Source organism: Dermacentor variabilis, chromosome 1, assembly GCF_050947875.1.
Source record: "Dermacentor variabilis isolate Ectoservices chromosome 1, ASM5094787v1, whole genome shotgun sequence".
Classification (NCBI taxonomy): domain Eukaryota; kingdom Metazoa; phylum Arthropoda; class Arachnida; order Ixodida; family Ixodidae; genus Dermacentor; species Dermacentor variabilis.
The window spans coordinates 271,138,842-271,152,166 of record NC_134568.1 but is presented as its reverse complement, the minus strand read 5'-3'; the positions used below and the strand labels follow the sequence as shown (position 1 = coordinate 271,152,166).

Genomic DNA, 13,325 nt, shown 5'->3' with positions numbered 1-13,325 from the left:
AAAAGAGAAGAGTGCTTACACTATGAACAAGAGCACTGTCTGCAGCAACACAGCCCTTATTCACAGTTTTCACAGCAACACACATTTTAGCTGTGAAAGTTGTTAAACATGCACATCAAAAAGCTAATAACAAGAACTTAACAATGAAATTCAGCACAAGCACTTTCAGTGGCACATTGATAAAAATGACTGAGGCACTCATACCTATAGCCACACATTTGTCAGCAAATGGCCCAAAAATGTTAATAAGCTCCTCGAAAGCAAACTGGCAGCGCTTAAAAATTGATTTGTGGGGTTTACCACGCAGTGGTTTTTGAGAGTCTTCGGATTAATTTCGACCACCTGGGGTTTTTAAAAGTGCACGTAAAGAGCGGTACACGAGCGTTTTTGATTTCGCCTCCAACAGGCGCGGGAAACGAACCCGAGACCTTGTGCTCAGCAGCGCAACACCATAGCCACTGAACCATCGCGGTTACAGTTATTGGAGCAAAATCGTGAAATGCTAAGCAACGGGATGCACAGTCACGAACGAAAGTTTGGAGACAAAACCACCACGTTCTTTTTTTATTTTTTTTTTCCGCAGCCTGGGCATTTCGGCTGAATTCAAGAGCGCACGCCTACGTGCGCTTGTTTGACCAACACAATGTATTAAACTAATTCCATGCCGCGGATCTGCGCTTGAATATATTTCACCTTTTTGCTCATGCCGTCGTCCGCAAACTTTTTCTCGCGACTGCACATATTGAAACAAGCAAACTCCTATTCACCCTTTATAACACTTCCTACACAGATTAATCAGCCTAATACACTAAGAATGAAGTGATCGACAACAGAAAAGAAAGCGCAAGAAATACGTATTCACTTAGGTACTGTACAAGCACACAGACGTAATATTTTACTTATCCAACTGAGCTACAACACTTGTTCTGGTGTTTGTATCGCCCACAAAATATACGAGTACTAAGAGTGCATTTGCGTTATGAGTGACGAGGAATTTCCAGTTGATGCAATAATTATCAACGCAAGGCCTAAAATGCATTTATCGAAAGCTTGTGCTAAGCAAATCAGCCGTTGAGTGAACTATCACGAACCTAATGTATTACAAGTGTAATAAAATTATTACGATGAATGTTCGCAGAATCGAAAGCTGCCGTTCTCGAGACACCAACACGGCTTCGGGTGTTTGCACTCATGCAAGCCGAAGATGCTTCGCCCTGCAGATGTATGAATCGCCCAGCCAGTGCCCGCTTGACGTCTGGCAGTTTACACATCAGCACCAATCAGATTATTTCGTTATGGGCATGGAAGCCCCGTGCCGAACGCTTCACAACGTCCGCCTCTATACGTGGAGCAGGCGCTGTGGGAGCATAGGGCCTGAAAATTTGTGTTCTTCCTTTCCTCGCGCGCAGCGTCTGAACGCATAAGCAGCACATTTGCGACATGAACAGGGCAACACAGGGCTTGGCCAAGCGACGCAAACAAGGTGAATAAACAGCGAAGACGATGCAAAATTTTCACGGCATCAAGTAATGCGGTGCGCACCCACAAGTTTTCAGATAGCGGGAAGGCAGTAGCCTCGGGGCCGAGCTGCAGGCACAGCCGCCGGCCGACCTTGGTGCCGCCAGAATGCCCGCTTGGAAGCCATATTTGAACTGAAGCAAACATGGCCTCATGGCGACTCCCTCCCTGGCCGACATCGCACGTAGCTGCCATACAAAGCTTCCAAATTAAGCCGCGAGCAGAACTACGAGCAACCAGCGTGAAACGTCGCCCAGGGATAGAAGTAGCCCGCGACATGAAGACCCTAGTGATAAACTAGGGAACCAAGATGTCCTAAGCGCCATCTGCATGCCCGATGAGCGCCACCAGTGGGAAAAAGGATCGAGCTCCTTGCAGCGCAGGACGGCCGCCGGTCAGCCCACCTCGACCTAATTATTACGCTCCACCGCAACACGGATACTGTTGGATGACCACCATACCTTCTCAACGGCTCGCCGCGCTCGTGTGATCATCCAGGGAGCCAGGAAACTGTCCTTTGCGTCTCAACTGCACGAACAGCGAGAACTGTTTCATTGGTCGCAACGTTTAGGCTTAGCAGAGGCACAGACTTTCGCCGCTGATATTCCTCTCGGTTTACGGCGGTGGACCGCGTGGCGTCTACAACTCATTTTTGTGATTGATCGTGCCTATCTTGCGCTCACGAAAAACTCAGAAAAGTGCTCCGTTTTCCAGATTCCGTGAAAAATAAAACACGAAAACTTACTGGGAAATATCATAGTCCAACACTGGAGGGCGTTGTTACAGTTTTCATAATGGCGGTTTGTCTCTGCAAGAAACGCTGTCGAGCGCGTGATGACTGACGTCAACATCCGGGCTTTCCGAGTGGAAGATAACTGCAAAGGCGCGCTATTTCAAACATGGAAACGGGTGCATGCCCTTGCTACGTGGCTGTACTACTCTTGTAGGCTACTATTTTAAGCTTCGCAGAAAGAATTATCGAGAAATTGTTTTTTTTTTTGCGAAACAAGATAACGACGACAGCAGCTTGCGCCTGGTTGTAACTGGTCTGCCAGTTTGCAGCCGATGTTTTTGAGATGTAATAAAACGTGATTATGTTATTGGATATAGAGATCTGCCTGCTAATGGCATCTAGGGCGTTGTATATTTTGGCAGGTTAGTGTCTCCAGTAAACGTTGTATACTGTAGTGGTAAGGCATTGTCGCACGATTTTTGGAAAACCTTACTACAGTAGTTTGAAGTTAATTTTCAGCTCTGGTTTACAAAAAAAGAAAGCGTAAGAACAAGCAACACCGCCTGCATGAAACTGGTTGCGCGTAAATAGCGCTCGAGATTCAGGGCGCCACGCAACGCATGTGTCAAACTGACTTTTATTGTAGTTTCCTTCAATAATACCCAATTTTGCATGAACCAAATACGGTACTATCGCTAGGCGCTCTTCAACACTTCTGTGCGCAGTTGTTTCTGGTTTCTTCTTTCGCTAAGAGAGGGCGTGATATGGCAAAACGCTACGCGTCTGTAAATTTTTTGCAATCATTGGTGTAACGGCGATCACTCGGCGTGTGGCACGGGCGGATAATCATGGGCAGCAAAAAGCACAAGAAACACCATAAGTCTGAAAAGAAAGAAGCCAAAGATGAAGGTAATTTCTTCCGCGTGCACACATCGTGCGTTCGGTTTGACCGTATTGTTGGAGCGATCTTTATGGAAGGTATTTGTGTCCGCCTATATTTTTGCCGATGTGTTTGGATGCACTCGCTTTTTATTGTGTGTGTCTGTGTACGTGTTGCAGAACATGCGTCTTGTCGCATAGGTGACTGTGTCGTGTCAGGTAAATCAGTCGAAATGTCGTGCATGATGGCATGCACGGACTTGTTCTGTATTGAATTACTAAGCCTAGAAGGCCGACATTGCAGCTCATTTAAATTAACAGCTGTACTTCACCACGCGAAACTTAAGCTACAGAGCTCATCACGTTAAGTGCCCGTGACCATCAGCGCTTTATGAAATAGCGTTAACGCCGCCTCATTCGCTGTGGCACTAATGCCGCGCGAGTTCGCTTTGTTGGTTACCGGGTGTTCGCGTCTGTTGCATCCTGAGCCGCACTGAAAACGGGCCGAAACTAGAGAGCAAGCTAGTTATTACCCTGTGAAAATATTTCTGCAAACCTGCATAGTGTAATGGTCTTCATAACGACTCGACTGTCCAACATGATGGCGAAATCTGTGAGCGAAACACATTTGATTGAAATATTACACCAGAATGTGAAACGTGCTGTCAAAGAATACGGAGGAAAATTTGTTGGCGATAATCAATTTAACGCACTTCTTTAAGCAGCATCAATAACACCGTATTCGTTTACGCAAGCTGCGCACTTTCTTAGGCACTCTGAAGTAATCCTGTTTGAGTGCACACACGTTGCGCTGTCACATATCACTGCCCTCCCTGAAGACAACTTGTTTACTTTATTAACATCTGAATGTGGCGTACTTGGCTCTTGGCTCCGTGGGGCAGTGAACATAATTTGCATAGATCGCATAAGTTTTTCTGTGGATGATGTAGATGCGCGATAACGCTTTTAAAAATTTTTTTTATTGCCCGTGATGTATGTTCTAGAAGGTGGTTTTTGTTAGATTATTAGTTGTCGAAGTGCCAGCTTTACAATGCAGGCCTCCCTGATTGCTGAAAACCTTGACGAGTAGCGCGAAAAACATGGATCAAGAAAGACACAAGTACTGTACACAGGACGGATGCTGGACGGGCCCATTACTTTCTTAGTCCATGTTTTTTGTGCTACTCGTTAAGGTTTTCAGCTATGAACCAACTGGCCCATACAAAAGTTTTATTGCTCCCTTATTGCTTGATCAAGTGATGTGCAGTGGTGGGAATGCTGAGCCAATTGCGCCGACTGTAATTTGCAGCTCCATACTCCTCCAAAAGTGTCTTTTCACCTAAATTGCGCCACTGCTGTGACACAGTGTAGTTTCGGCGATGTGAAAATTGGGAAGCTACCGCGCAATACAAGAACTGTTCGGCCATTGCATTCATTGGCCATATTCAGGGCATCACAGCCAGTGATACCGGCGCTGTGACAGGTGACAGAATTGAATTGATTCCTATTTTTATATGCCAACCGTGAGGCGTGCATGAGGATACAATGAGATGGGTGGCCACGCTACTTTGCGATGGCATGATCAACGCTGTAGTTTTACGCATCGAGGGCCGATGCGCAATGGTTCTTTTATATACAAAAAGATTATCAGTGTACACCACACTTATTCGTGTTGCTTGCTTGCAACTTTATTAGTTGCACAGTATTACTTCTTTCTTTCAAAATAATTTGAGCTCGTTGAATTTAGCATTCGGCATTACAACCAAAATTGCTCCTTGTCAACTGTCTTTGGTAATACATGTGCCTTTGGTAAAGCAAGCAAGCACTGTAGCCCTATACGCCTTTCCTGCCTATGCGTATCAGTGGCGGAACAAAATACATCATGTCCTCTCACCGCCCTGATATGGTTCATAAAACACAAATAAAATGAGCGGAATATCAAACCTACGAAGGGGTCCTTCCTTAATGCGAAAATGAAAGAAAAATAATTTAAGCTGCTATAAATAGCCCCTCTTACCGTGAGAACAGGCTCCGTAAGCCAGAAGAGATGCTAGAACGAAAGACAAGTTGCGACTTCCGCCTTGGATTTTGCGCCCCAGCTCACCGTGATGTCATAGATTCTGATGGCGACTGCTCAGCCCCAGATAACTCTTCTTCGGTGTAGTTGGTACTATATTTCATCCTAGAAAAGCCGAAGGCTACTTAGCAAATTTCAAGAGCTTTTACAGGTCCACAACAGGCCAAGTACGAAAAAGCGCTTTGAAATCCATGAAATCAAGCTAGTGCTGGTATTGCGGTGCAAAATTTATTGAGGACTGTGGCCTTCGTTTGCTGCTCTAATAATCTACTTAATACCACAAAATTGAAGAGTGTTTTTCTTTATGGTGTCCCTTTGATGTTCCTTGCGTGGTTTTGCACAGCGCCGCCGATAGCATATCACTGTTAATCCATGATCGCCGCTGCCGTCGTAACTTGCTGTGATGAATCACTTATTTTGCTCCTAGTTATTATGAGCAAATGAACTAAAGAGAACACTGAACTACATTTATTTTTTTTTGTGTACGCTTTCGTGGAAGGCTTACACCTACTCCAAACACAGCAGTGGGTGCTCCAAAATTAGATTTTCCCTGCTCCAATGGCTGCTCCAAAACGCTGAAGGGCATTCCCACCACTGGATGTGTTACTTTCGTGGCTGTCAATTGCTGCTTATGTGCTTAGTTCGCGTCCTTCTACGAGTTGTAGCAACTTTGTGCCTAAAATAGTGGTTAGGACCAGTTCACTTGGTTGGGTAAAATGACACAATATTGACATGTTTACTTATTTATCCTTTCCTGGGGGACTGCATTTCACCCGCTAACAACTTAGTTATTGCTCAGCGTAAGACATGCGTGCATGATTGAAACTTACTGGAATGTCACGTGTGGTTCTATGCGTTGCCTGTTGTCACCGAAGCTTGTGTAATCTGATTGCAAACGTGACGCGAATTGTGTAGCACTTTCTGGAAGACACATGGGAGGGAACCAGTGATTACTCTGGAAGCTTCGATGACTCATGTATAAAAGCCGACGTGCTTGACCGGCAGATCAGATTTCGCCGATCGCCGATTGTATTTGTTGCTATTTTTGTGCTTTGAGTGTAACTTGCTTTTGTGGGCACAGGTTCGCCCAGTAAAAGGTTAGTCAAGTTATTCACGGTTTTGCTGCCATGTTTTTCATGGTCATTACTATGTGACAATATGGTAGTTATTGCACCACCGATGTCGCGGGTGTTATGTCAGGGTCAGCGTTGCCACTTTCGATTACCCTTGCGACCAGCATTCCTTCGTGTTGTCACATGATACAACTGAAAAATATGCTAAATAATGTTATTTACCTGGAATTGGAAGGTTCATGAACGCTCTAGCCAGAATGACGATAAACGCCGGATGTTTAGCCCCAGATGCTTGGGCCACCAGAACTATGGTAATACCGTGACTGGCACAGCCGGTGTTGGTGATCCGTATGCTACTTTCCCCCATGATGTTGTTGGTACGAGTCGCTGGACTGTCCATTTTAACCAGTCTGGTTCATGTTACAGATGTTGTAGGCCGTGTAGTCGAAGTGCGTCCTCAAATAATCCGTGTGTCGTCGCGTAACTTTTTCTGCCGGGAAATATCGAGTGCTGACCAATCATTGATCACAAAAAGGAAAAAAGTCGTTTCGGCTTCACTACAGGAGCTTTGTTCACAATGAAGGGAATGAAGTGAAGGTTATATACGCCAACCTTTTCTGTGTATGCACTTAAGTCAATGCCAAGCTTATCATGCAAGTCTGCAAGTACATGATATCTGCAATCTTATCTGCAAGTACATGATATTATCATGATATTATCGTAGTTGTAAGGAATCCAGCTTCAGTGTATGAAGGAGAGCACTAGCTGAAGTATGGAGATTTTACAAGCGAAAGCTAAAACAAGCAGATTTTCTTTGTATGTTCTCAAGCTTATCAATATTTTTCCTAGTGTACGGATCCCAAACCACGGAGGCGTATTCCAAAACTGGACGAATATAGGTTCTGTAAACAAATAATCTTATTTCTTAAGTTGTCTGGTGTAGGGATCTCCTTAGGTATCAGAGTTTTTCTCATGGCTTTCTTTTTATAAAAGTGATGTGGTCATTTCACCGGAGGTCTGAACTGATTATTATGCCTAGGTATTTAAAGTGATTTACAGCAGTGAGACAGTGACCATTAATTGAATACCGATAAGGCAATGGTGATATTGTCATAGGAACAGTTTTTTGTGTATTGATGCTCATTTACCACTTTTTATACCAAACCAAGTATGTAGTTTGTCTAGAGCACTACTTAATAATGTCTGGTCATTAGGATCGTTTACCTCCTGGTAAAGGGTGCAATCATCTGCAAACAATTCAATTTGTACAGGTTTTCTTCGACGATGCCATTGATGATTAATAAAAAGAGTAATGGCCCAACGTCCGACCCTTGCAGAATGCCTGATTTCACTGGTGCCAGGCACGAACACAAGCTTGTGTTCGAAACACATGAGCTCCTAGATGATAAGTATGCCTCTACCCATGACAACAGTGAATTATTTTTTAACATGGGTTTTAATTTTAATAAAGAATTTTACGCAAGACACGATCAAATGCCTTTTGGAAGTTCAACAAGATAATATCTATTTGACTGTTTATCTAAGGCTAAGGCAAAATCATCTATCGTCTTAATTGATTGACCATCGACATGCCTTTACAAAAACCAGGTTGTCGCCAGTTAAAGGGACACTAAAGGCAAATACTAAGTCAACATGGCCTGTTTAAATACCATTCTAGAAACCTTGCAATGCTTGTTTCGTTCCAAGAAAAGACTAAGTTTACAAGAAAATTGTATCTGAAGTGTCTGAATACCTTTTTCGAAATTCAAATATCCCGCCACCCAACCAGGGGAGTGGTGACGTTGCATATGCCGTCACCGCCCTTTGCTGCTGTCAGTGAGTAAAATGGCGCCCGACAGATGGCAGCACCGAACCAAGACAGAGCGGCGGATTCGCCGCTGAAGCTTCTTTTTGGTCAAGTGGCGTAGACCATTTGGCAGCCCGCGACATCACATAGAAGTTAAATTCTCTGCTACTTGCAGTTTGTGCGAATTTTGCGAGCCAGCAAAACCAGCGCAGCACTATGCGGTCAGGAAAGTATTGAAATGCAAAAGCGTGGGTGGTGCAGACTCGAGCGAAAACGAAACCTTTCGACTGCCCGCATCGTTGTCAAGGGTAATTTCAATGAGTTCTTTTCTCTAAACATGAAATGGAACTGGACAAGTAGCATTTTATTTCATCTTATCATACAATACGAGGATGTTTTTTGCAATGAGTAGTTAAGTACTAATGACAGAATTTAACTGAGGAATGCTTTCGTCATCGGGCAAGTGCTTGAATGACCTGGGGGAGTCTAATCATATCCTGCATTTACCTCTATTTCTCGATTATTAAGGCTCTGTTCGCGATAATATTGACGCCCTAGAGAATCTCCTGCACTAATCTATCACTTTAGTTTGACTTAGTATTTGGCTTTATTGTGTCCCTTTAATTATGTTATTTTACTGCAGAAAATTTGACACATGCTTAAAAATAACGTATTCCAGCATCTTTGAACAGGCACATAGTAAAGATATGGCTCTGTATTAAGTAATCAGTGAAGGGTTTTCAGCTTTAGGGACAGGAGTAACTTTCATGCACTACCACTTTGTCGAGAGTTCTGCACTGGATAATTATTTTTTGAACATAAGAGAGATACCTCTAACACCATTCAGCATACCCTACTAGAAATGTGTTCGGTATGCAATCAATTCCTAGTGTTTCTTTCTTTTTCCACATCAGTACTAAGAAGCAGTGACAAAACACCTTCAGTTATGAATATGTCAGTGATTTGAGGGACGACCTCAGGAATTGTAAAGTCGGTTCGTTTGCCATCATCGTCTGCGTAGATGGAACAAAAGAACTTGTTAAATGATGACACAAGGAGTGATTCATTGGTGACTAATTCACCGTCAATGAGGATTTTGCACGCGTATCGCTTTTTAGGTGACGAGTGTCAGAACTTCACAGGAGACGAAAGGAGAAAGTTTTTCAAAGATTCACTAAAATATTAGTCTTTATCCATTTTTATAGTTCCATTTAACCGTAGACTCATATCGGAAGGCTTCAACACATAAGCCGGTGATGATTTCTGGGGCAGTTGTCTGGGCACTACTTTAGCTTCCGTCATATACACACTACTTCCCTCGTCATCCATGGCCGAGCAGAATGTATTCTGATAATCTTTGAGGCAAAATAACTTGAAACACATTTCATTACAAGATTTCTGAAGAAAACCCACAAACCATTAACAGAGAAAGTGCGTGACTTGTACAAAATATTGAAATCGGGAAGAAAAAAAAGATATGGGGTTTTACGTGCCAAAACCACGATTTATAATGAGGCATGCCGTACTGGGGGACTCCAAAGATTTGGACCACCTCTGGTTCTTTAACGTGCACCTAAATCTAAGTACAGAAATGAGAAAAAGATGTATCTAACAAGTCAAGAATGGCGACGCCATTAGCACATGTAAAATTCACTCTTTCACAATTTTCTTTCACTTTCTTTCACTCTTTTCGTTATGCACAGTGGAAGCTTAAAAATAACATTTCGTGATCAGATACACCATCAAAAACTTACAAAGTAGGATTTCAATGAAGGATGCTGCCACTTACAAGAAAAATATCCAAAATGAATTGTGTGTTGCGTTAAAAACGGGTGGCTTGTTTTAGTAGCTGCGTTAAATCATCGAAAAGGACGATGTCAACCAAAGGCTCAGCAGCACAGAAAGTGGCTCTGGGTCATTCTTGTTCCAATTAACATGAACATCAAAATTGCCAGCTAACAGTACATTGCGAGAACTTGTATTGCAGGTACAAATAAAATAATTAACTCCATCAAAAAAGGCTCTATCGGCCTTTGGAGGGCGGTAAAATGCACCTACAGCCAGATTGAGTTCCTCAAGATACATTTCAATGCTGACATACTCTATGCCAACTATGTCAGGTAACCTGGTCACATTTAGGTAGCTTTTAAGCAGAATAGCTTCATCACCACCTTGGGAAGGTCTATCTTTCCGATGGATGCTATTTGGTGTTATTTCATCATTATTAATCTATGAATGGAACCAGGTTTTTGTTATTACAGTGACATGTGGTGCATGCGCTAATGGGATACTTTCCGAGTCAAGTTTATTAATAATACTGTGGGCATCAAATTGAATACATAGGAGTAGTTTGCCTGACTCTGTTTCAGTTCACTGCTGCGATTTCTTAACTACATTCCCTTGAACTGGCACTACTGTTGGCTCGCTCGCTCACTCACTCACTCACTCACTCACTCACTCACTCACTCACTCTTTCTTCCTTTCTTTTACTTTCTTCACTCACTCTTTCTTTCTTCACTCACTCACTCTTTCTTCCTTTCTTTTTCTTTCTTTCTTTGTGCCTCAGCAGCCATTGGCCTAAACGAGCGCACACTAGGTCAGATACAAACACCCTGACATGAACTAGACACATTGCAGAAAAAAGAAAATCACAAATACGATATAGACAGTAAAACAATAATCTAAGAAGAGCTATGAAAAACAGCAGTTTAGGCAAATATGTCCATGCTATGAAAGGATGAATTATAGGTGATCTGCAAATGAGTCATGGGATAAATGGCATGCATCTCAGGATAAAATGCATCGCAACATTTGGCAGCTTTTGCATGAGGCACACGAAATTGCAGTGACGTCGGTAACTGGTCACAATCAATGGAGCCACGCACAATTTTATGAAGGAACTGCACGTCACGCACAAGTCGCCTGTCATGAAGAGTAGACATAATAAGGTCTGCTAGGGAAGATTCATAGTTACAAAAACGACAGCGACCAATATATCTGTCATACAGTATGTGTACGAACTTATGCTGAACATTTTTGTTTCGATTGGAAAAGCTAACGGAGACATCATTGACGTGAACTCGAGGCGTTGTCTCACGGGAGCACAGTAAAGAGTGTGCAGACACTCTTATTGATGAAGTTTTCTTGTTAACCTAGAATATAAATATGTCTCTATGCGTGCAAAACAACTGAAGATACATGCAACCATAAATCGAGCTTCGAGTCAACAATAACACTAAAGTTACGCACATGGGCAGCACAAGATACTTTCCGCCAAGAAGAGTATAATTAAACATAACTGTGTCATGTTTTCTCGTAAGAGACAAAACAGAAGTTTTCTTAATGTTCAATGTAAGCCTATTCATCAAGTACCATTTTTCGATGTCGCCAATATCAGCCTGTAAACTGCAGCAGTCCTCTAGTTAGTACCGTTTAGTTTATAGTTGTTTTTAGTACAGCTACTTTATCGTGGTAATCAATAAGTTTCAGGATTATTGGGCGAGGTTTACTTGGTTGTTTGCAGCCAATTCTATGAATCCTTTCTGCAGACAATATTTGCATTCCTAAGATGTCAGCAGATACGCCTTTGAGTACACTTTCACTGAGCTCCTCAGAATTTTCATTAATTTTTTTCTGGGATACCAAAAACAACCGTTATTTCACCTGCTTCTATCTTCAAGATCTACTCTTCTGATTTCCAAGCTTCCAACCCTTTTTTTCTAGCATATATGTCATTGTCTTCATTTCGTTTATAGCTCAAGTGACTTCTACTTTCTTTAACTCAATGCCATCCAACCTTTTCCAAATGCATTTCTGACGTTCTAAGAGTTCTGCAAGCAATTCTTGAACGTCTGCACCAGGATTAGGCTTGATGTTACATCACAACATAAGCAGAGACAGAGGCAATTTGCGTCCAACAGAGCAGATTCTCCTCAGGCTACATGGGCATGTCAGCTGGAAAAAAAAACGGGTCATTGCATTTGACATGATGCTGATGCGAGGCCAGCTGACATGCCCACTCAATAAATTCTATGGATGCTGCGCATTTATATCCTGGGCTGGTGACGTCAATGTAGCGGCATGTGACAGCTCCCAGCGCTGTTTGTAGTACATTGGTTGTGCACAGCCTTCACAATTTACAATGGGTTCAGCGAGTATGAGTGTGCAGTGCATTCCTCTGACCGTGGTCGTTGTTTACAAGGCGAGTAACTGCATGAAGAAAACAAACGGATTTCACATGATGCTGATGTGAGGCCAGCCACAGGCCCACTGTCATGCTCACTGCAGTGCCCACAGCCACGGGCCTTGTTGTGCTTTTACTCTATATAGGAACACTACTTATATGTAGTGTCCAGTTATACAAAAAACAAATGCCAGGGGAGATGTTTGAAGTTTCTTCCTAGTCTTCACCCATTTCTTTGCACAAGTACACACATGACCATGCAATTTTTGTTTCAGACCGCCAAGAAAAGTCTCTCAAGCTGGTTCTCAAGGTTGGCGGGAGCACAGGTGGGTTGCAGACACCTGTGCCATCGCCATCTGCTGTAGCCTCTCCACACAGCGTGCCTCCAGCCCAGCAACAGCATGAACCAATGGCAGCAGCAGCTGCACCAGCAGCATTTCGTGTGGAGGCCCCTGGCATGGTTTGTCATGCACATGAGGGAAGCAGCAGCAGTAAGCACAAAAAGTCCAAGAAGAAGAAAAAGAAGAAGTCCAGCAGCAAAGAACATAGGGAAAAGAGGCACAGGCACCACCATCACCATCATCATCGCCATCACCACCACCACCATAAGGATTCTGAAAAGAAGGTTAGCAGGACCTACACTGAATAGCAGTCTCTTTTCACATGTTTGCTCTAACCATTTTTAATTTCGCAATGTGTACTGTTCAAGCCAGTTTTGCCACCCTGTGTTTACAAAGTTTGCTATACAGTGTGAATGTGGCATTAGCATCTGGAGAGTTTAAATGAAATCATCAAGATGACAGCTCTGTAAAGCAACAGTGGCTGCTAAAGAAAAAAAAAGGCAGGCATTGTATTTAGGGTAGGAGTATTAAGCTAAATGTTCAAGTGGGCCTATGAACAAGTTCATTGGGCATTGTCCTTGTAGTCTTGTCCAAAGTTGCCCAATGTTAGTTAATCTCAGGGTCTCGGAGAAAGCATATTCAAGCACTGTTACTGTAATGACTGTTCCTAGTCTTTGAGAATTTTAGGTGTGCAAGGGTGTCAGATGCCTAAAG

At 43.0% G+C, this 13,325-nt stretch overlaps 2 protein-coding genes across 11 annotated transcripts in view; one reads left to right on the top strand and one right to left on the bottom strand.

The window, feature by feature from the left end:
- CTCF overlaps positions 1–2,365 on the bottom strand; it is a 32,201-nt gene extending 29,836 nt beyond the window's left edge. For 2 of the 5 annotated variants that reach the window (XM_075675712.1, XM_075675744.1), the window contains exon 1: positions 2,264–2,365. The gene's annotated coding sequence lies outside the window, so the exon portion shown is untranslated. The other 3 variants (XM_075675721.1, XM_075675730.1, XM_075675738.1) reach the window with 3 other exon arrangements.
- Positions 2,366–2,991: 626 nt separating this feature from the next.
- LOC142564614 (bromodomain-containing protein 7-like) overlaps positions 2,992–13,325 on the top strand; it is a 118,401-nt gene continuing 108,067 nt past the window's right edge. For all 6 annotated transcript variants that reach the window (XR_012824628.1, XR_012824629.1, XR_012824631.1 and 3 more), the window contains exons 1-2: positions 2,992–3,160; positions 12,546–12,895. Coding sequence is in view for 3 of the 6 variants with exons in the window: in XM_075675694.1 (XP_075531809.1) it covers positions 3,100–3,160; positions 12,546–12,895 (411 nt within the window). In the remaining 3 variants the exon portion in view is untranslated. The remainder of the gene's footprint in view (positions 3,161–12,545; positions 12,896–13,325) is intronic.